General features: G+C 40.0%; 1 protein-coding gene across 4 annotated transcripts in view; it reads right to left on the bottom strand.

Annotated features, from left to right (window-relative positions):
• Positions 1-24,383, bottom strand: part of JAKMIP3 (Janus kinase and microtubule interacting protein 3) — an 89,520-nt gene that overhangs the window by 10,654 nt on the left and 54,483 nt on the right. For 3 of the 4 annotated variants that reach the window (XM_040563953.1, XM_040563952.1, XM_040563954.1), the window contains exons 10-23: positions 23,726-23,785; positions 22,546-22,674; positions 20,881-21,009; positions 19,088-19,171; positions 17,141-17,203; positions 16,675-16,773; positions 15,518-15,616; positions 15,369-15,428; positions 13,656-13,721; positions 13,098-13,166; positions 12,917-12,994; positions 10,025-10,228; positions 9,596-9,661; positions 6,464-7,668 (exon numbers count right to left, since the gene is read on the bottom strand). In XM_040563953.1, coding sequence (XP_040419887.1) covers positions 7,525-7,668; positions 9,596-9,661; positions 10,025-10,228; positions 12,917-12,994; positions 13,098-13,166; positions 13,656-13,721; positions 15,369-15,428; positions 15,518-15,616; positions 16,675-16,773; positions 17,141-17,203; positions 19,088-19,171; positions 20,881-21,009; positions 22,546-22,674; positions 23,726-23,785 — 1,350 coding nt within the window. In that variant the 3' untranslated portion in view covers positions 6,464-7,524. Of the gene's footprint in view, positions 1-6,463; positions 7,669-8,274; positions 8,317-9,595; positions 9,662-10,024; positions 10,229-12,916; positions 12,995-13,097; positions 13,167-13,655; positions 13,722-15,368; positions 15,429-15,517; positions 15,617-16,674; positions 16,774-17,140; positions 17,204-19,087; positions 19,172-20,880; positions 21,010-22,545; positions 22,675-23,725; positions 23,786-24,383 lie in introns of all 4 variants that reach the window. The other variant, XM_040563955.1, reaches the window with a different exon arrangement.

Genomic DNA, 24,383 nt, shown 5'->3' with positions numbered 1-24,383 from the left:
CAGCTAATTAATTCTTCAGGATACTACTGAGTTTACTGTGTTCTAAAAATGTCTCCTTGCAAGAATAAAATTAAGGGGAAGAATGTTTCAGGCCTAACAAAAACAGAAAACAAAACAAAATAAAACAAAACAAAAAAACAGAACCTATGATGTCTGGGTGTACTTTTGAAAATGAATGGTTAAAAAGGCCATGTATATATTTAAAAACAGCTCAGTGGACCAGGCTTTTACAACACAATTCTCGGTTCTGTACCAAGTTAGGACTGAATGGGTATCTCAGTTATAATTGCTAGCTTGTTTTTGGTTAATAATAAATTAAATCACTAATATGATATACACATGAAACAAATTGTCACTGCAGAGTGTGTCTAATCTGTGAAGCGTGCCAAGAAATGGTCAGCTCAAGCAGAAAGGTCTCTGTGGACATTTTATTCCAAATTCCAGACTCTGTTCTCCACCCGTGGGAAGTTTTGTAGCGCGGAGCACAGCTGTGAGCAGAGGACATCCCACCACGCACTGCGGATGGAAACCATCAATGCTTCACCAACAAACACTGTCACTGCCTCAAATGCAACAGCTGTGGAAATTCTCAACAGATCTAAGGGCTCTTTTAAATGTTAATTAAGGTGTTTAACCCCATATTTTATGAAAGCTCAACAGAGCAGAAATTGAGATTTCCCAAGAAAAATATGGGCTCTAAGATCAGGAGGCTTTGAAGGGGAAGCAGATGCTGCACGGAATTGCCACTACAGTACACAGATTTACCAAGTGTTTACATTCAGAGAAAGCTCTCTGCTAGTTATCACAAACATAAGGAAACTCATATGGATTATGTGCTATATATCAAGTGCCACACCACAAAACAGGACTCTGCATATGAGACTCGCATGCTTTGACCATTTTGATGACTTCCATGCTTTCACTGAGCTTTCTGAGAAAAATACATAAAAAGTATGCGGTTTAGGTTGTATTCATTTTTGGGTTTGGAGCTAATTTTACTCTTGAATCTCAAAGCAAAACTGGGTCAAACAGACCTTGCACTATTCAAATGTAATGGAAGTACTCCAGCAGCTTGGCTGCAGCCCAGCCCCAGCCTGGCCACACTGCGGTCAGGCGTCCTGCACACCTCAGTCTGCACCGGTAAAGTCCCCTGTCCCACCCCTGTGCTTGGGGCTATTTGCTTGTGTCTCAATCAGATGTGAACATCTTTTCAAAACAAAATAAAAACAGAGTTCCCTGAAAGAGTATTGAAACTATATCCACCCATATTACTGAAATGTCTGACTTCAAGCTGATCTTAAAAGCAATAGACGTGTCAGTAGAAAATATTTTTCAGCAATGTTAATTCTAAGCCTTTTACTGTTTTGGGGTTCTGCTTCATTACAGAAATTTACTGTTGTCTGCTTAGTATTTTAACTGGCTGTATTTTGTAACCAAGAGCGTTTGATTGAAAATTACATAATGCTATTGAATTTTCTGGGTTTATTTGTGTCCAGGTTAGAGCAACAAATCTGTCCTGTGTGAGGGTCTGTTGCTGTGAAATAGCATCTCAGATTACTACCATAAAGCAGATGTTCTACTTACATGGAAAATCTCAGCAGGTCTGTTTCCAATTGTTTTCCAGTGGGAATTAGCAAAACAGTAAATTGCAGCCTTTTGCTTTATGAACTGAAACCTCTCCACGATCAAATAGCTTTCCAGACATGCCTCAAATCCGCTCTGTGCTTAAACTGTCCTTAAGCACCATCAGTGGCGTTATTCCTGCCTGTGGACCTCTACCTAATCTCATCTCCAGACACTGCAAATTCAGACTGACATTGTCATTTCTATGTATTGCAGTCTATATCAACTCCTGAAATATTAAGGCAGAAATAATGTGCAACGAGGCATCCTACGTTTTATGTACGCTGGTTATTATCAGTCTGCAGGAAATCACTTTGCTATTACTGAACCAAATTCTGCTCTTTACTGGGATCAAGTTACACAAGCTATACAACACAGTAAACACAATCAGACTTTGAATCTTTTGCTTTATCTTCTCCTGCTCATCCCATGGTGGGGGCTTCCTAAAGACTTGTGTCTTCTCTACAGGCTTATGCTAAACAAAGATGTTTTGGGTCATTCTGCACAGCAATGACTTCCCAATTGGTATTCTAATAATGTAACTCATTAGCCTTATCTCTGTACCCCTGTGAAGTAAGCCTTTTACGACCCCTTTCAAAACGCATGGAAATATACAGGATGTGGTTGATAGAACAATAAAGCAAAATTTACGCTCTAGTAGCTCATCATCTCCCCTGTGGATAATTTCTGGAAAAATGTGCTGCTGACCTGAAAAAAAAATCTCTTCTGACAACTCAAGCACATCAATAAAAAAGAGAAATTTGATTATGCAGTCAATAGAGTGATTTAAAGAAAAGCAATTATCTACCAGAGGAACAGGATCACATGGACAGATCCAGCACTGGTGTAAAAGAAGGCGACCCCAATGGGAAAACCCTCGGCGTTCACTGGGGTGAAATGCCCCCTGCCAGCCTCAGGTCATCCCCACTGCAGTGCAGCTGGTGTGAAGACACTCATAGGTACTACCCACACTGAATAAAAGGTCAAATGCTGAAGATTTGAAATTGGTATTTCTAAGTGATCTGTGGCGCCTACAGTAGGAAATAACACCATGTTGCCTTAAAACGTTAAGACCACCCCTAAAATGAAAGCATACTGATGTAAGAAACACAATGGTTAGAGGATCTGGAAAGTGTATGGGTTACTCTCTGGGACTGTTGTTCATTGTGAACCTAAAGCTGTTTCTCTACTGGTCACAGTCATGGGGGATTTGGGAGGACATGCATCTCCCCACACTCCTGAAGCATGTTCACACATGCCACGTGTGCAAATTGAAAACGGCGCCCATCTTTTATACTGAGGTCTGCTCTCCTGCCTTCTGTCACTGAAAAAAAAAATATAAACTTCTAATATTATTTTTTCAATATTTTACTTAAGTTTAAAATAATTAAACTAGTAATTAAATAACTTTCTTCTACTACCAACAGGAAACATTTGCAGTCATGAATCAAACTGGATCACCACCCAGATCACAGAATCATAGATCAATTAAGGCTGGAAAAGCCCTCCAGGGTCATCTGGTCCAACCACCCCCCTACCACCAACGTCACCACTGAACCATGTCCCCAAGTACCACGTCCAACCTCTCCTTGAACACCCCCAGGGACGGTGACTCCACCACCTCCCTGGGCAACCCGTCCCAACGCCTGACTGCTCTTTCTGAGAAGAAATATCTCCTCGTTTCCAACCTGAACCTCCCTTGGCACAACTTGAGGCCCTTCCCTCTAGTCCTATAACCAGTTACCTGTGAGAAGAGGCCGACCCCCAGCTCCCCACACCTTCCTTTTGGGTAGCTGTGATCCTTCCTCATGGAGGGAATATCTCCTTATAGGGGCAGACACAGGACCTATCTTTGTCATTCCATTTTTATCTGTGCTGATCTTCAGTACAGTTTAACATCAGGTAGTGCCTCAGAGGGAGAGCTGGGCAGGAAGCTTGTAGGCAGCAAACAGGGAGCAGGGAAAATTGTCTTGTGAAGCCCAACAGCATCATCTCCTGGGCTGTTGCAACCTGAGGGACAGGTTTCCTTCTGCTAGGCAGCATCTTACAGGTTTTCACCTGAAACCACTCAGCCTTTTGGACAAACACACAAAAAATGAGTGTAATTCTCAACATTAATTTAGGATTCGACTGAATACATGCTTAGACACATGCTGCTGAATTCTTAGAGCCCATGCATTCAAATACAAGCTCGTGTGTGCAAGTCCAAATCTTTTTGCAAACCTAGGCTTCAGCAAGTCACGTCTCAGGTGTGTGGTTTGGGTTTTTCGGTGGAGTGGGGTGGGGAGACAGGGGGACTCCTGAGATGTCTGCATGTGTTTCTACTTACTACATAACAAGCACAGATGTGTGTCCTTCTATACATAATATCCAGAAGCAGAAGGCTAGGTGCATTCAGGTCCAAGTTTTCAGGAAGACATGCATTCTGTTTAGCTAACTGCCTAATCCTCAGTCATTTGCATATTTCAGAAAGAAGGAGATACTAATTACTGCATTTGTCAGCAAACAATCACTGCAGCAAATCTTATTTCTATGCCTCAAATAGAAGAAATAACAGGTTTTTATGACAGAACAATAATGTACAATTTCCAAATAGAATTCTTTGAATTCTAATTATCAGATGTTTTTTGAATTAAATTTATCAGATGATATCTGACATCAGATGATATCTGATTATCTTTGAATTATATTTATCAGATGCTACTTATTTTAAATAAATATCAAATAGAGTTTTAATAAGTGCTATTATTTTAAAAAAAAAAACAAAACTAAGATCACAGGAAAAAAGTATAGATTTTGGGATACTCAAACCCTTCTAGAAATATAAAGTTAATGTCAAGAAAAAAAATTCTCTTAGCTTAACTGACAACTCATGTTTTTAGAAATATGCTAGTGCCACCTACCTCTGGAAGTCCACAGTCTCTGAAACAACTGGAATGTCCATTAAAAAACGGCTAAGCTAGCTGTGCCTGGAAGAACTTCCTGAAGCTGCCCCGAACACGGGGCTCCCAGGAGCAGCAGGCCCAGGCCCTGTCTCCCCCTTGCCATCCCGCAGCCTTGCAGCAGCGCCCAGCCTCGCAGGGGTCTGAGCCAGCCCACAGCCAGCGCACCAACCTGGTGCCCAAGTCGTGCTTTTATAAAACATCTCAAAGTGTTCCCACAAAGTGTACCCCCAAGTGTCTCCCTGTACCCACACATAGCTAAACATACTGCCTGCGGAAAACCACGCAGCTGGCGAGCGTGGGGCTTCAGAGGAAGGCAGAGCTCTTGGCAAGGGGACGGAGGGGCTTTATCCGTCTGGGAGCTGGCAATGGCACCGAGCCCAGGATGCCAGGTGACGTGCTAGGGCGTCACTCGGGAGCTCAGTGCTTCTTGTTAAAGCACACATTCCTAAAGAAAAAAGCATTTACTTGAAATCTAACTTTCTGCTGGAAAGTTGTTTCAACAAACATTTTCAGAGGGCACTAATGACAATCCAAACCACTTTTATTTGTTAAATATTGCAAATCTAACAAGATACTTAAAGAGATTCATATATTTATGTTTTGTCTTGTATGCTTTCTATTGATTTCCATTGGGTAAGTCTTCGTTACTGATTTTTGCTTGTCATCTTTGTTAAACTGTTTTTGTCTCTAAAAAGCCCTCCATTGTCATGTAGATTCATCTCAATTATTTCCTGATTTTTTATTATTTTCGTTCTTTGAGTCCATTGAGTTTCTCTTTTAGGTTACTAAATACGTGGAACTCCTTGATCTTACAGACTAGGAAATGCCAGCCCCTTGGAGACCAGTGTGACACTGACAGACGCGAAGGATTTGGACCCCTCTTGAAAGAACAACAGGACTGAGATGTACACATGCAGCTTTCTAAGGAGAGTGTGCATCATCAAATCTAACACTGAGCACAGATTATTTCCAGCAAGCACCACTAAAGACAAATAGTTTCTAATACGTCCTGTATGCATCCCTCCATACACAGACATTCTGCATCTGACTGATTTTAAAGGCAGAATTCCTCTCCAGAGAGGCATGGCAATAATATGCAGTCAAACAGGGTAAGGTCAGAGAGATATTCAAACTAAGACTCGATAGACATTCTGTTTAGAAAAAGTATTGGAAAAAAAAACACCACCACCAAAAAAAAAACAAAAACAAACAAACAAACAAAACCTGATGGGCTAAAGTACAAAGAGACAATTCCTCCTCTGAAGCAGAAGCAAGTCCTATGAGCAGTATATATATATATATGCTTAGCCTTACAGCACTCAATAAGAGGCAATGTCGCTCTCTGGAAAATGTACTGAAGTAGCTTCTATTGAGCTGAGCGACTTCCAGCTCAGATGCCAAAAAAGACAGCTTCAGCAGTGCTAGGGTGACCCCGCTACTGTTCCCATCATCTTTACCAGGCAAGTAACTTGTTACCAGCATAAGTTAGATAAAAGGTAAGAGAAATGGTGAACTGGAAAGCTTATCTGAATAATATTTGTCTCTTCAATCCAAAATGAACATTTTTATCTATTTCATTTAAAATGTAGTACGATTGCTTGATGCTCATACAAATTTGACAGCGCATTTCATTACCTAAATAGCAACTTTTTGTTGAGTGATCAGTGATTTGAAAAAAATAAAGTTAGCATACTGAAATTCAACACCTAATTTACAGACTAAAGTAAAACAAATAATATTTACATAAAGATCTTGGTCAACTCAAAATTTTCTCTGTTATCATCATAAATATTTTCATTTGAGTGAGACAGATTAATAGTATCCAGTTATGAAGAAAGTTATATAGCCTATAGAATTACATAATAAATCAATTTTTATTAATCAATCCATCTTACCTGTCAGGAGCTCTTTGGTTTTGCTGTCTGCCTTATGCTTCCAAGGGACAGGCAGAGTTCTCCACCAACATCCTGTGCTGCTGGGGATTGTAGGAACAATGTAATCAGGGAAGTTCTTAGCATTCACCACCAAATCCAGATTTGTGCACTCAGGTTCAGTTCCCATTTGGCAAAGTATACTGGTTGGATTTCTTTTGGATTTTTCCTCCTTCACCTGTTTTTGTAGAAGATCCACTTTTCTTTTCCTGGCTCCTGAGCCCCTCCTTCTGGTATTCCTGCTCTGCAGCACTTGTGCTTCCTTTTGCCTTTTGTCACCTTCCACAGCTCAGACCGCTGGGACCAGGGATAATGTATTTCCAGGTTCACTCTTTTTCAAGTTGAGCTTTTTGCTGGGACAACATTAAGCCTTTTGGCATCATTCAGGAATGGCAAACTATAAATTATTGTGCCAGATTTCTCATTGTGCTGTGGGATGTGGCCTACTGAAAACTCTAAAACAATTACAACTTTAGTTCCTGAAGGGTTCAAATGGAGCTTCATGTTTTTCCCCTAATACTGGGATTGTGGGATATTCAACAAACCATTGGACAGACCCTGTGTTATGACAAAATAACTTGGAACAAAACACGTTGTTTTCATTCACATTTATCTTTTGGTGAGTTATTCCTCTGGATCTCCTTCTAAAATCTTCTTTCAATACAGATTCTTAAATAACCATGAATCACAAATATAAATGACTGACATATAAAACAGGACACGGTCACTTCTACAGAGAAGCAATTTACTACCTGCTCAGCAGGGAACCAAATTATATTCAGTTTATCTGAATTAGTATACTGCTCCTTACGTAAAGCTGAGAGTTATTTCAAGCAACAGACAGGACTCCGTAGAAGAAGCCTGTAACTGTTAATAGAGGGAGGGGTTTTTTGGCTTTCTTCTTTGACAGCTTAGTTCCAGCTTTTGAAAATGCAGTCAGAGATTTCAGTGGTGCAGACTCCACCTGTGCAGAAATTTCCACATAGCCAAGATAGTTCATCTTTAGTCTAAAAGGGCCATAAAGATTAGTTCTGCCACCTCCAGTAGCAAAATATGAGATATATTGTGTGTTTTTTTTTCTGAAATCGCAATGTCTCTTTTTCTATCTTGGTAATCAATGCTGTCTTCCTGTTAGTAACCGTAGAACCAATTCCAGCTTCCTCAGTAGGCTGAAACAAGAAAAAATATATTAAAGCATGGATCAAAGAAAAGTATATCCAGTCAAAAATAACATGCACAAAAATCCGTAAGGGTTATATTTGTAAATAGCTGTTTGAATTATACAGCTAATAAAAAGGATTTGTATTGTACTCTGTCGACTTTCATGAGTTACAGGGACCCTTCCAATGCCATCCATGACATGGCAATTTCTGCCACCGCTCCAAGCACAAATGTATGGGCATTTTTGCTCCTGCTTACATTAGAGAAAGAGTAATAAGTTAGGAGCAAAAAAAGAAACCCCGACAGCAAGCAGGGGAGCAAACACAGGCTGAGCCTACACCCTGATTTCCTAGAAGCCTCCTTGCTTTGAAGCCTGCTGTGTTTTTCTCTCTCCTTGTCCTTTCCCTCAGAGGAAGAAAATTCTGTTTGACAAACTCTTAGCCTGCTAGTACCCAGGTATCACATTATTTCAAAGGCTTCAGAGATTTCCATTTTCAGGTGATCTGGGGAGCCCAGGAGACCCCGCGGGCCGTGACGAAGCAGCTTGAGGAGCACTGGGAAGGCTCTGTTGCGTTGTAAGAGAAGGGGACACCACGTGTAATCCAAGGGCTTACCTTCTGCATTTGGCCTGAAGGACTATGACCAAAGAATGAAAGCTAAAGAGAAAAATAAAAACAAAAACAAAAACTGAAAAGGGGAGGGAAGAAAGGAAAAAAATGGAAGAGAAGAAAGAGAATAAGATTTTACAGTTTGTTTAGCTGAGAATAAGCGATGGTTACAGACAGAGTGCAACAAATCATTCTGCTGAGAAGAAATATAAACTGTTAGGTGACTTCCGAGAGACGAGAGGCTCTGCTCCATCACTCAAGCAGACACCCCATGTGTGGTGAGAATCACATCCCCTACCCCAGAGAAGCCCAACCCAAATGCAGCCAAGCAGCCCAATGAAGACGGGGAGGAAAAACATTAGCTGAATTCTTCTGATACTTCAAAAAAGAGGCACTGCTAAGGTTTCAGCTTAGTTTTGGGCGAACATTCAGCTCAACACATATTGCACCTGAACAAGTTGCTCCTTGGCAATTTCTCTAGAAATAGATGATTTCACACGAGGGTGATTTTAGGGTAGAATTCAGCAGTTATAGCTTGACCAGAGCAAAGCCTGATGGCATTAACCAGCCGGCTCTCTCCAGTGACAGTGACCGAAGTGGCTGCAGGTGAGCGGAAGAGAGGGACCATCCCCGTTCCCTTCCCAGAGATGTGGGCCATTGCATCTGCATGTGCTGAAGGTGGGAGGGAGAAAAGGTCGATGGAGATCCCTCCACTAAACACACACATGACCACCTCAGCCTGCCATTGCAGCAGCTCTGTCCTTCCACTTCCCCAGGTAGATGGACCCCCAAATCCTCGCCCAGTGCTATAAATTGCATAAAGTCCTCTGTTTAGGGCTTTACTGAAGGACAGTGGAAGAAAAGACTGATTTTAGGCTTTTAACCTTTCCTTCTCAGATGAACTACTTCAAATGCAAAATGTCTCCCTGAGCACTCTCACATAGCACATTGTGTTAATAGAGTGGGGAATGAAAGAGCTGCAGAAGCCCACTTATTTTGTGACTGGTTTTGGCTTGTCTCTGAGCTAGCTGTTTTCATCCAAGACTGGACATAGAACTGAAGCCTCCAGGGGAGGAAGGAACAGTCCTGCTTAGGGACACATGAGAAAGGCACCTCTGTGTGGGTTGGATGAGAGCTTTGGACATTACAGCTGCCTGGCTGAATGTACAGTGGTGGGACTAGAAAGAATTACAGTAATAGGATGTACACAAATGATAAAAATAAATGTTATCACGACATCACTTTTTATAAGTTTTTTCTTAGCAAAGATGAAATGAAGATATAGACACATACACGTGTAACAGCTGCTTCATTTCAATTGTCTTACCTTTTCCTCTAACTCTTTTATTTGCCGTTTTTGGCCTTCAATTCTTTCTTCTAGTTCTTTAATTCTCTGTCAGATTTAAATAGAAAAAAAATATTTATTAACCAACCAAATACAGATGTACCCAGAAGATGTATTATTATTTTCAGAGATATGACTTGTATATACTGTTTCTAAAAAATGAATTTGTGTTTTAAGCTGTAGATGAGTCCTCGATTAATGAGCAGTCACGCACCACGTGTGACAAATCCATGACAATTAAATGCCCTGGGACTTCAGGGACTTTCTAAGGCAAATCGAAGTCTGGCCCCAACACCAGACATTTCTGGTGCAGCTCTATAAGGGAAGGAATGGAGCTCACAAGCTCATTGTGTTTCAACCTGGGGGACAGTCCCATCCCGAATGTCACCCTGCCCTCGTGTTGGCCTGTACCTGCTGTGCGTGCTGAATGAGCTCCATCCTTTCACGCAGGATTTGGGCGTCCCTCTCCCGGAGCTCGCTCATGACCTGGCGCTTCCACTGCTCTACGGCGCTCTTCAGTTTCTCTTTCTCCTCTTCTGAAAGAAGTTCGGAAATTTTGGCTCCAGCTTCTTGCTGCAGGGCATCATAGAGCATGGCTTCTAATTCCAGAATTTGCTAATCAAAAACAATATAAGGCTGTCAGCTTAACCTCGTCTCTGGTTGGTTGAGGATTTTGTGAGGAACTGAAAATCCTATTGCAGTAAGACAACAGGAGAGGTGGAGGGGTAGTGTACTGAGTCTCCTGCACAGGACAGCACAGAAAATAGTCCACAGGGTAAACACCTCATGCTACCTCTGTGCTGTCGGGATCTGGTCCCATTCAAATCTGCCACTTAAAAAAAATACAAAACACCTAATAGCTGGGCTTTGTTCCCGCAGTCTGAGGCTGCAGCCCCAGTGCACACTTAACTTTTATTGCACTGCGTTAGAAGATGTCTCTCATGCACACTGGTGGAGGTACCCTCCAGATTTAGTGAGAAATGTAAGAGTGGGGAAAATGGTGTGAAAATATTTCCCCAGAACCACAGCATCTTCCTAGGGCAGGTGACATTGCCAGGTAATATCCTCTGCCTCAAAGTCCAAGATAAACGCTATTTCCTTCACACAAGTTAAACCAAGCTGAAATCTTTTTCAGGAAGTTTGACATAGAGCAAGAGACAAAGCAGAAGATGATGGCACCTTCGCACACTCTTTCCAAAGCCGGTGATGTCTTTCACCTCTCTGGCTTCAGGAGAACATGACAGCAACAGTATGGTCTGAACCATAGGCAGGCTGCCAGAGATGTCTGTTGTGATAATTCAGCTCAATTCAAAATCAACACTTTTTTCCATCTGAGGTTGCTGGTGGTGTTTTCTTACTATGATTTAGCAGAGTCAGGACAGAAGAATACCATCATTTACAAGAATAATTAAGAATTACACATTATAGCAGGAGCTGCAGAGACTGATAATAGCTGAAAGTAACTGCAGTGTCTCTGCAGGGAAGATTGTGTCGGACATTACAAGAAGATTCTGCTCCACTTTTAAAAATAATAGCAGCATATTTGTTAACTGCCAATGCTGTAACAAAACTCCTCAGTTTGGAACATATTTTACTGTTGGTCCCTGCACCTCGATTACACCACCATTATACCTCTCTGATTATATGGAGTTGTAAAGAAAAGAAAAAGAGTCAGGTAATTCGTTGCCTCCAAAGCAGTTGTTCCAGCAGTCTTTATGTAAGAGAAGTGTTTCTTGTAGCAAAATCCTCAGTCAGCAGCGAAGCAGAGTGAAAACCGTGCAAAAAGCTTAGCGGTTACAGCTGGTAATCTTGTTGGCTGTAGTTGGGGGGAAGATTAGCAGCTTCTCATCTTGAGGAGCACAAAGGGAACATGGAAGTGAAACAAATTATTCAAATCAAAATGGCTTTTGCCACTAGAATTTCAGGGAAGAACAAAGCTTTCTAGCTGCTTTCAGGCTGCATTTGTGCATGTGAGTAAAGCCCATTACATTGCCCGAGGATGCCCACATGATGCATTTAAAGAATACAGGAAAATGCAAATCATCCTCAGCTAATTCTGCCTGTACTGAGACATAGTTCTTTATGCTTGTTCCTTCTCCACAAGGGGCAGAGCTAAGGAGCAACAATTTTTCTTGGATCCTTCAGCAAACTCAGGATTCCAGAACTGACAGGACACGTAAAGTGAAAGAGTGACAGGCCATAAGCCACAGGGATGTCATGTAGTGCCACAATCTATAACCATGGCTTTGTGACTGAGCTTCTCTGCTGGCCCTGTTATATTATCAGGAGCTTCAAGCAATGCCATATGATTTTTTCCTACCCGTATTTATGGACTCAGGTGCTAACCACTGTCAGGGCTTAATTCTGAAGATAAATCCCACAGTTTCAGCCCTTGGCTGCATCAAACACTCTCAGAAGCACTCAGGGCTGCAGGAGATGATCTCATGGTGGGACTAAGCCTACAGGTATGGACGGCTTGCATATTTCCCAGGGTTTCCACTCTGCAAGGAATGGGCTCCAGGTAAAGCTAAGCATTTGGCAAAACCAGTCTAAAAATCATCCGTATAAGACCAGAAAGCATACTGAATAAAAGCTCTCCCAAATGACTTGACATCCAAATTGGCAATAGTTTTCCAAAAAACAAGCATAAAACGCCATTGCTTCTATGTCTTTCATTTAAAGACATATTTTTAAAGACACATTTTTAAAGATTTAAAGGAAACTGAAAGAATAAGCTAAATCTATATTAAAATGTATGCTTCTATGTCTTTCATGAGTATATGTTGTACTTTAACTGAAGGAAATAAAACAGCTGATGACTGAAGAGATGGTTGAAATGGGTTAGGATCAGCTAATGTGCTCATTGAACCTGACCTAAAAGCTGAGTCATTTCAAATGTGCAGAATCACAAAACTATCTCCAGATATTTTGGTAGCAGAAACCATAATCTAAGATCTAAGTAAAAGTCTAGGCTAGAATCTCTGTTTTGGAAGGTAAAAAGTCACTATAAACATTGTCATTAACCACAATCTCTGCTAAATTAAGATTTGTGTTTAATGAGTTTATATTTAGGTTCTAAACCTGGAAGGACCGAGCAAATACAAGGAACTCAGTCCATAAGGAACTTGTTATTAGATCAGGGTATAGAGGATTTGTTTTAAATTCAGCCTGTGTAGTCTTTGGGTCACTCCACAGGCAGTACTGTCAAAAGCAGAGAGTTTTTCTACAGACAACAGACTACAGATGTTGTATGAGGTGGAGTAATCAAGATGGCACAAATCAGTCACGACTGTTTTTTCTCACCTTGTGAGCCTGGTCCAAGGACTGTTTCCTGAAGTCGAGCTCATCATCCAGGTAGCCCTTTTGCTTACTGAACAGCTCCTAGGACACAAGGAAGATCAAGTCAGTGCAACCACAGTGGCAGTAGTGTGATTGCTCTTCTTGTTGTCGTTCTCGCTGTTTCATTCACATCAGCTTTTGATACCTTTTCATTCTCAAGGTCCAGCATCTTCTGCTGCAGTGCGGATTCAGTCACTTCTATCTGCTGTAGCCACTGTGCACACAAACAGAGAGCGGCAGGTAAAGGCCTGAACTGTGGCTGATCGGTGCTTCAGTCAAACTAGCAGGAGGTAGCATGCTGCGTACTCGGCTTTCACTGTAACTTTAGGGTACGTCAGTACACACTTTAAAAATTCAGTTAAATTCACTAAGTAAGAAAGGAAAAACCAACTATATTACTACACCTTTTCTTTTCTAGAAACTGGTGATGGATAAAAGCATTATTTCAAAGCCTAGCCATTTACCCTCTAACATAATTTTTCTAATTATATAAAAAATTAAAATAAACAGTCTGTCTATATTGCCTGAATGTTACCTTTATTCTTACAAAAAAATAGTGAAGGTGTAGTTCCACATAAGGAAACACGGCATTTTGTGAAAAAAAATACTATTTACATCACCAGTGTCTTCAAGTAAGCTATTCTGAGAGGGTCAGATGCTTTCGTGATGTATGTTTACTGACCAGTGACGAAGTTGTTATTACCTTTTCAGCCAATGTGAGAACTGTCCTTGCTTGTATGACAACTACTTGCTCTTCATTGGTCAGATTCTGCACCAAAAGCAGAATATAATTACAACAAATCCCAGTGTCTTGCTATTAATCCACTACTTGGGCCACTGCTGTATTAAATAAATATGAAATTAAATATGTTCGAGGAACAATAAACTAAGGCAAATAAAATTAGTATTCTAATGCAACGTTGTTGTAAAAAAAACTATTCTAGCTGTTAATGCTGAATTTTGCTCATACATATAGTTAATTCTTCTAAAATTCTGGCATTTAAAAAAAAAAGATGCAGACTATGGATCTTTTTTTTTTTTTTTCCCCAACAAGGAATAAACACACACTTACACAAGGCAAAAATCAAGCTTAGCGTGATGTGCTATTAAGAAAACAGATGCAAGCTTAAGTTTCGTTATATGCACAGTAAGTTAATACACAAGCTTTACTTTGCAACAGTAATGATTTTGGAAAAATCATTTCTTAAGATGTTAGTTTTTCAACTCATGTTTTTGTTCTCTGCTTTTTGTTTGTTTGTTTGCTTGTTTGTTTTTAAATAGTGAAACTATTTCACCCCAGACCAGACGCCAGTAGCAGTGAATCCTTCCAGTCTGGGTTCAGATCCAGAGAACTGAGTCCACACCTCTAGTGTCAGACGCAGGAGGACGAGTCTGTCTCTGCTAGCTGTCATTGCCACTGTGGGTATCACAGAATTGTTTAAACTGAATAAGAAGGGTAACTATGGCAAACTTGGATTTAATGCACAAGGCTGGGAACAGTGAATATGCCACTCGGCAAGGATGGGAGAAGACATTTTCTGAGAACCCCTGAGCAAAACGTAAATAATTGTCTATTGCGTAAATGAAACTTTTTTTTTTTAAAAAAAAAAAAAAAAAAACAGGAAAAGAAAGAGAAAAGAAAATGTGAGAAAAGCTATCACTTTTTCTGTTCCCATTTGTCTTCAAGTTGCCTATTTGGAGTGCTGTTGCAGAACACTTTGCATGGGACTAACCTGACATTCATAGTTCCATTGAAGGCCACGTTACTACAGGCCCCAACGGATTAATGGGTGTTATCTTTCTGCAGATTACCAAGATCATTCTTACTCACTGGTCCTTGAATTTACACGTAATTATTTTATTATTTAAAATTATAGAAGAACAAAATTGTACGATATATATATGTAAATACATAAGATGTGAGTGCACATAATTAATCACTTTGATTTGATAAAGGAGAAACACTTTCAAATTGCTTACTATTTGCTGCTTCTTTTCAGGCTGCTATTGTAACTTTTTGTTTAATATCCTGGTTACTATCTGAGGTTTATGGTATTAGACAAAATTAAAACACAGCTATTAAAATGCAAACGTAAAGCTATTGCAGAGTAAACAAAAGAACAAACCACATGTAAACAGTGGCTAGAAAAGAAAGAAAAAAAAGCAAACACCAAAATTTCAAAATATTTTCAAAATCATTGTCAATTTAAAAGCAATATTGTGATATCAAGATCTTGCATGGCACTTGTAGGAAGGCTACTAAAAAAAATCTTTAAAAGCCAGAAAACATTAGCTTGTAGTTCAGTACTTTGATGACACTGAAGACAGCTTTTGCAATAACAAACAAGAAAGCTTTGCTACATTAATGTAAGGACAATATTTACCAAAGCATGCACAATATATTAAAGGAACATACACTTACGGCGTTATCCCCTAAAATGTCCAATTTTTTCATCAGATCTGCTACTACTATGTCCTAACAAGAGAGCAATGGAAAACAAAGAGTCAGAACAGAGAGTCTGAAGTAATTTAGAGAAAGGAAAATATGAAATGAGAATCCCTTACTGTTACACCTTCTGCTTCACAGTAAACTTGGAGAGGGCTTTTCCCCTCCGTGAAAGGAATGTGATGAAAGTTGATAGCAGGCGATCTTCTTTCTCTCTCCTGAAATAACAATATTTGTCTGATTATTGTATTACTGTTATTATTATATGCAACAGTATTTTGAAATACTATTGTATCTCATAAATGTCAACTTCACTAAGAACTTCATAAACATGATACCAAGAAGGTCTACTCTAAATGAATACATTACAAAGCAATGCTATCACAGAGTGACTTTATTTCTTACACAGAGAGCACAAAACCCTTCCTCTGCAGCCTGTAGCTATTTACGCTAACAGTCAGGAACAAGAGCTGTTTCTCTGGGCAAACCAAGTGCTTTAGTGATGGTACTTGGGGCTGCTGGGGAAGCCCTCCACCTGACTGTAGAGCAAGGGTAGACCTACACACTAACAGAGCTAACATTTTCCCACCGTGCTTCTTCACTGGGGACTGACCGTGACCACCTACCTATTATTTTGACTACGTAACGTATTTGAACACACACACACATATATTTATATATATACACTTAGTTGCACCCATATACTTAGTAAAAACTAGGCAGCATTTATATTTTTTCAGGTAAGTGGCTGCTTTTTCTTCTTCTCTCTTTGGAGAATTTTGAAAACTGTCTCCAAGAGTTTAAAGATTCTGTTTATATAGTTAATTATATAGAAAACAGACGGCCAGACAGAGTAAATGGAGAAGTCTAGGCAACATGATGCCTTCTCTGCAAGTTTAGCAAGAGCTGGAATACAGCAATGACTTTTGGCAATGAAAAACTGTTTATTGCTTTTTTTTCTCCATGGATGTTCCATTCTGATTCCATTGTTCCATGGATGTTCCATTCTAATTCTATTTCTTTGCATTTTCAGAACAAATCACGTGTAGTAAAATGTGTATTTTTATCAGAATCCAATTTCTGGCTCTTAAAATAATTTATGTTATTCTTTCTTTTTCCTTTGTTAGCACTTTGTACCAAACCCTTTGGTCTCATTCAGTGCAATGCAGCTCTTTAGAATAACTTTGGAGGAGTTCCCAAAGCCACGGTGCTCCCCAGCCTCAGCTAGCACAGCCCAGAGCAGGTAGGCAGGACAGCGTCTGCAACATGTGCTCACTTCAAGCTCCAGGATCCTGAACTCCAGGAGCTCATTTTGATCTTTAACATCCTGGACATCATGTTTTAAGCGAGCTTCCTCTGCTTCCATTTGTTTTATCTGTAAAATAAAGCAATATGTGTTAGCATGGTTTATAGAATTTCACTCGGGATCTGCCACGCATCCGCCATGCCTGGGAAACACCAGGGTCAGAGCGAGCAGCCCGCCCTCACCACTGCATGCACAACGGGGACCCACGGCTCCAGTGCTGGGGTGGCACTGTCCTGACATGACCTTGCACCATGAAATCTTATGGGCTAGTAGGGAATGACAGAAACCCACTTTCTCTGCTGAATTTATAAGGATCTTGTTATCACATGTGAATTATTTCCAGTAGAGCTGTGTGATACAGATTAAAACAGTGCACCTTCTGCATTCCTTAAGCAACAATTATTATTTAAATAATACAAATTACAGCATTGGACACCTTTTCTACGAGTTCTTGATTTCTTCTGTACAATGCTTGCTTCTCCTCAATCCACTTCATGTCCTTGAAAAACAAATGATCATTAAGTACAGGTGAAACTGGCAATGTTTAGAACAAGCACAGTAGCAAATATTTCAGTAAATCACACATATATAGAAGAATAACATTGCATATGAAATTGCAACTGGTATTACCTATGATATGAAATCTCAAGTTTTCCATCTTATTTTAACAAAGTCTGTAGCGTGCAAATGGAATTTAAAAACTCCAGTGATTAAAACAACCTTTTCTATTAAAAAATGTTTTTCATTAATAGGGATATTTCTAGCTATCCAGTTACTATTAAATTTCAGTTACACTGAATAACAGTTACATCTTTCTGAACGTCAGGGAAAATAACTAACAGCCTTTACTGTGCATTTCCTCCTCCTCTTAGGATGTTTAACAGCTTTCTAAGTTAACATCTGCTTTTGTCCTCCTTTTCAGAAAGCAAAACCTTATTGAGCTACAAGGAAAGCTCCATTCATAAAGAAGGCTTACTTTTACACATGCTAAATAAATATTTCATTAGAAAATAAACATTCTTCCTTTATTTTACCTTCCTGATTTTCTCCTCGGTATCAAAAATGCTGGTAGTCTGTGATGTTTTAAAGTGGACCAACTTTTTGACAAACACAATTGGTCCCTCTCTTTAATGTAATGCTTTTTCAGTGGTTATATACATCTTCAGACTGATAATGGAACTGACCTGGTATTCACTAGTTTAATTTTGAAGTGATGCATAATAAAATAACAGAGCAAGTAAGCTCGTGACAATTAGGGGATAGATGCAGATGCATTAATTGTTGCTTGTAGAGGCCCTGGATTAATTTCTTGCAGGAAAGCACGTTGAGCTTACCTGCTTAGTTACTTTAAATGCTCATCTACCTATAAATCTATTTTGAAACAAAAATACTCATTTTAAAACATGTGCTCGTAACCTGCTTGATTAGTGTGGAATGCCTGTCTGTGTCTGTTGTTTTCTGCTCTTGGCTTGCAATATTTAAGATTTCAGCCACTTTTACTCAAGCAGAACTTTTGCATTTCCTTGTCTGAGTAAGTCTGGTCTGCAGTCACAGCTGTCAGCTGGATGTCAGACCCTGCGCTGTAGGACTTCCAGCAATGACAAAGAGCATGGGAATTCAATTACCCTCTGGCCATGCAGAGAAGCTCTCAGTGTCCTGTAGATGTATTGTACTTATTTTGACTTCATAGCTATGTGTGTCTCTAAATTAGGCACTCCTTTATCATCTAATTTTTGCTTTCCCTTACTGTAATATTTGAGCTGCTCAGAATCTCTCACGCAGTTACTGTCCATCGTTACCTCCACTGCATCGAACAAAGTGAGGCATTAAGACTGAGATCAGAAGTGCATATGGGTCATTAATGGTTGTTGATTTCAGTGGGAGTTAGCATGGAAACACTGATGAGGAACTGATGAGGACCCAGGGCTTTGGGGACCAATATTTGAGATACTAAAGTATGTAAATACAGAGTGGGGTTTTCAGAAGCCTTTGCATGCTAGGCTCTCATTGAAACCAACTAGACCACAGGTATTAAGAGATGTCTTTCCAATTAACTAACACAGTTACTGAAACAGTACTCAGCAGGTTACATTAATGTCTCCTAAATAAGGAATGCAGTGTCAGTGGGGGTTTTGCAGGCTAGGTCACTACATAACACATTGACAGAGACTGTAATTGCTTCCCTGGCACTTGTGTTTTGCAGTTAGCAATGAGACAGTTACTGAAAAGTAGCATCAAGATTATTCCACACATACATAAACACTGAAGTGTCATCGGCATCTTCAGTACCATGGACATTTCTAGACCCCCGGCCAGCCCCAGCACTTTGGCTGCACCCAGAACAAGACTGAAGAGAGGACCCGTGTTTGGCTGCGTGCATTACCTGACCCTGCTCAGCGAGGGCCTTTTCTAGGTCTTCTATCTGAGCCTGAGATCTGTGTATTTCTGCTTGGAGCTGCTCACGTGTCTGTAGGATATGAGCGAAAAAGAAAATAAATAAGTAAATAAAACTTTAACTAAAACCCAAAAGCTAACACACATGCAGAGAATACTTAAAACATAAGTAATTCTAACAAATGATTTTTGAAGTTCTATGGCAGAACAAATTTGCAGCTAAGGACATAATTTGTCATTAGTCACAGAAAGAGGTCTGTAAAATGGGATAATAATTTAAAGATTTAAAATCAAGATAAACAGCATCCTAGCAGGTAGATATTAGGATAGCAAAAAATAAATGGCTTCTTTCAGCTGATTATGATGGTCAGCAGTTAGTAAACTGCCTTATTCTAGAACAGGGTGTATAAAAAAGTCAGCGTAATGCAAAGATTCATTTCTCCATGAAAACAAATGAAAAGTATTATGCCAGGATTCTAGACACACCCGCGTCTTTTACATTTTTGCTGTGTTAAATAGCTCAGAACAGACCCTACATATGTAATGGTACAAACTGATGAACTGCATTGATCCTTGTACATTTAGTACCCTATCTTTTGATCTTATTGTATTGTATGTAATTTCAATCATGCTTGTAGCTTCACATTTACTTAAACAGCCAATGCCTTCCTACATGTTTGCTGGAGAAAAAAAAGGAATTATCATTAGCTGTTTTATTCATCAAGTATGGTTTCACAGAAGATTTACTTTTCTCAAACTATTTATCTGCTTTTTTTCTTGTTCTTTGCAATGCAAATGATGTTATTTGTTTGCATTACCTGCATTGTACTCTTTTTGTCTTACTATAGAAAAAGTAAAATCAAGACACTTTGGAGGTTAGCCATATCTTGTTTCATTTTTACACACGTAATTGCTTGATTGTACAGTGCTGCTGTGCCACAGCTCCTGGGTCCTTCCATCTGAGGGACTGGGCTAGATGGAATATGGGTATCTCCCAGCATTGTCATAACTACACAAAGTATTTCTGGACAATGCCTGCACACAATAGATTTAGAGCCAAACTAAGATTTTGCAGTTGCACTTCTCTTAAGACTTTAGAGTGCTAGCTTACAACAGAATTTGTCCCTTTATTCACTATATTCACCCTCACATTCTTTGTCCCAGGCAATTATGTGCCACACTAAGTTCTTGTAATGTACAATGTGTTCGTAACAAACATAACATTTTGTACCTCATAATAAAATGACACATTATATGGTTGGAACCACATGGGCTGTTTGAGACAGACAGGCAGGCAGAACAGCAACACTTTGCAAATTAATTAAGAAAATTAATCTCTCTCAACTGTAAGCCTTTTAAACATTCTTTGAACAATCACAATCTGACAAAATCCACAGGAATTAAATACCAGGCATTACGTATTTAAGGCCATCCACACTAAATTTTTACAGAAAGAGAGCTTAATTCTAAGGATTTCCCATAAAAATTGTCTGAATTTGTCTTAATCTGATCAGGGTGAAAAGACTATAAGATATTAACTGTAGTTTCTTCAGAGAGGCAGCACGTGCCCACGGCAGGCAGGACACGCCAGCTGGCAGTAGGGAGCACACCGCCCGCTGGCAGCCTGCACGGCCGAACCCACCCGCCCTGCACTCACAGCTGGCGACGTGCTGGATGGGCTGGCTGGCGCCACTTCGGTCTGAAAACAACCTGAGCAGGTAAAATTAGAAAGCTGCATACAATTACAATCCTTTATTTGCATGTAGTATAAGCCATTTAGACCTTAACTTCTCGTTCTGCATCCAATGTTCCTCCGACCTGTTCTTGCAATAAGGCGTATGCTCGTTGCAGAGCCTGGTACTCCATCGTCAGCTGTCGAAACCGCAGTTCTGTCTCTTCCTTGGCCATACCCTGGAAGTGTTAAAAACATTTATTTATTGCACCAGTTCCTTTTTTTTTTTTTTCCTGCAATGAGAGTGTTAAAACAAACAAACAAAGCCACCAACAGAGTGGATTGCTTTCTCTAAAAAGTTCTGAAATTATTACTTTTAAAATGCAATTTGGGAAGAGAATCTTGTTCATGTGCTCTCAAAATATTACTCTTCCATCCATTAAACATCTCTTGCATACACTTACTTCAAGAAAATGTAATATATTAAAAAAAAAAATCCCCTTGCCTGGTAAAGATAAAAACTTGCCAACCATGTAACCTACTAACGACTGAATCACCTTTATTGTACGAGGCAAAGTCACCACATTTAAAGGTGAAATGACAACTTTCTTGAAGCAACAAAAGGTTTCCAACCTGGAGAATAAGCCAAGCCTGACATCTCACTCAATTATTAAAACACTAATCTAGAGTTAATGCTTGTAGAAAAGGTGACATCAACATGAAGAGCACCCTTCATCTTCTTTACTGTCCTTACAATATCCAGCAGTGGATGCTTTCATGCCAGGTTGACTGGAATATGTCATTCAACATGAAATAAAATTATACTGCTGGCTGCATGCATAAACTTCTTACTATCTGAACAGGGGAAAAAATGTCAACAGAGAAATGAAAAATAAATAGACTCATACATAGAAAAGTATATTCAGAATTCCTGCAGTGCATGCAGTGCAGCACATACCTGGTAAGCAGTCATGTATTTTTTATGATAGAGATATAAATTCTTTAGGTTCCCTTTTATAACAGATCTAATTACAACCCATGAAATAGACAAAATGGCAGATCAAAAATTGCAGCCATCATAGCATGAAATGGCTGCATGTCATTATTAAGAAGCTTTCGTTTATTACAAGATTCTTGTTAAACCTAGGAATATGTAAGAGGGCAGTGATCTGACATACGCTCAGCAGTGCATTTGTAGGGAAACCCTGGAAAAAAATGGAAATAATCCCTTTTATTTGTATTGCCTCTGCACAGTCTCCATTCAGAGCCTCCAGAAAAGTCACGACCTCAATATACTTGCAAGGAGACAGCTTTTCCTCTAGACATTGTGTTTTATTTGACTGCTTACTTCTCACTCAAGGAATACAAGCACTATCACTTATGGCTGTGCTCTGTGCCAAGGTCACAACAACAAACAGAAGAACCTGAACCAAGACTACACATGCACAGCCCTGCAGCAAATCTCAATGTGGATAGAGGGTTCCCAGGGTCACCCAGCTTCTCAGTCTTGTTGGACCTCTAACCCATACACCCATTCTAAATCCAACACTATTAGGATATAATATTTCCAGCTTGGCTAAAAGTTGTGAAGTTACCAAAGACTCGAGGCAGAGAAATATCAACCATCATGCACAGCATTAAATTTAGCACCAAATTTTAATTTTCCAGTCAGAGTTGACCTAATGGAACAGCCCAGGAGTTTCATTCCAAAGCAATAGCAGGGCTTAAAACCACACATAAGTAGTTAAACATCACTGCTTAGTTTTGATGAATACCTCTTCCAAGTCATCTTCAGGAGTGCACGGCGTCTGATCTGTTCGGTCAGTTTGATACGAGATGGAGGAACCATCAGACTCCAAGGAAGCTTCTTCATCATAGCCGAAAAACGTCTCCACAACCGGCTTCTGGCCAGAGACAAGGTGTAAGTGCAGCCCACCCATGCTGTACATCCTGCAGCACAGTCAGCTGAAACCGTCCCACAACTCCGGCGGAGATGGCCGCGAGCTTGAAAACATCTCTAAACTCTGTGCCAAATGTTTCAACGTTTTTAAACATTTGAAAGTCAAAGATGACATTACAAACAGCTTTTTGAAGAGATTTTTTAGTTAATGGCTTGCACCACCATTTCTAGATTTTGGCTTTTTGTGTTAATTTGCACTGGATAATATTTTTAGGAGACAAAACCTAGCTCTCCTTCAAAAGCCCGGTTCCTGTCTGCAGGCATCAGCATGTGCCCAACCCCTCGGCACTGCCTGGCGCTTGTTTGCTCCACAATAGAGCGAAGGAGTTGATCTCACATCAATCCCAACTCATTAGCTGTAGGTTCAGTAGCTGCACCACAGACTTAATTCTTCAGAGGCAGAGTACAATGTGCCCTCAGGTCCCTGGCATTATACCCTACAATGCTGATATTTACATTAGCATTCCGCCAAGCATTCACTATCTAACATTTTCTGTGCTCTAACAGTTCAGTAGCTGCTGTCTGTAACCAGCAGTTCTTGCATAGTACTAAACTCCATAATGAATTATTTACAACCTACAAGTATTTTCAGACAATGCCATTGAGAGGTCACTTTCAGATGTGTTAATTCATAATATCTGTCTCGTCACACAGTGCCCTGGCTGCTGGGAGGGCAGCAACCAGCACCGATGGGCAATGCGGGTGCAAGGCACCACATCTGGGTGAAATACCCCTACCAGATTTTTTCTGAGTTATCATAGTACTCTGTCTACAAGTGTCCTTAAACCACTTGATCCAAATTTAAGCTTAGCACCTCAAAGTTTCTGAAGTTGTATCTAACTTTGTGTAGTGTACAGTGGGGGTCATTGCCCCATGCCACAGATCCTGTTTCTACACCCCAAAGGCCAGAGAGGAGCACGCTTCATCTCGCTCTCAGAAAATACCATATCTATCCATCAGCATGTCACAAAACAAGCTTTTTTAAATTTTTTTACCTTAGGAATTCTTGTCATTTTTTTTCTTTGCTTCCTATACCTTAACAGCTTATCACGTTCCTGAAAGAATCAGATACACACATTAGCTGTTTGCAGAGAGCCGAGCTGTTTTCAGAGAGATATCATTTATATTAATCATATCAGAATTAGTAGGCAATCAAAGAACAGTAATGTCAGTGCTGGCCACTGCCTCTAAATAAAATAACATTTTCACCAGTCAGGAGTTAATTTTACTCCAACATCTTCCCAGTTCGCAGTATAGAAGCGGCAATTGCTTTTCATATTCATAAAAATCAAAATAGCAAAAAAAACCCTTATTATACCCAGCACAGCACACTGACAGCTTAGGTCTCATTTCAGAGCTGCTCCATGAACAAATATGTGCATTCAGGTCCATACTACAGCTCCTCTCTGGAAGATGGGCTTTTTGCCCAGGGGCAAGAAGCTAAGACCAACACCTGGCTTTGGCTGTACTCCAGCTATACTGCCACCTGGGGCAAGCATACATGCAATTTGCCCAAACTACACAAAAGTCTGAGACTGCTAGAAATAAACACTTTCAAAAAACAACAAAAATAAAAATAAACCAACCTTGGCTGAATTCTTTAAGGATCTGCAGGTTCTCAGTGACTTGGAAAAAGGGGTTGAGCATTTATTG

The sequence above is a fragment of the Cygnus olor genome, chromosome 7 (assembly GCF_009769625.2).
Source record: "Cygnus olor isolate bCygOlo1 chromosome 7, bCygOlo1.pri.v2, whole genome shotgun sequence".
NCBI classification, from domain to species: Eukaryota; Metazoa; Chordata; class Aves; order Anseriformes; family Anatidae; genus Cygnus; species Cygnus olor.
The sequence above is the reverse complement of the archived record's forward strand: the minus strand, read 5'-3'. Positions and strand labels throughout refer to the sequence as shown.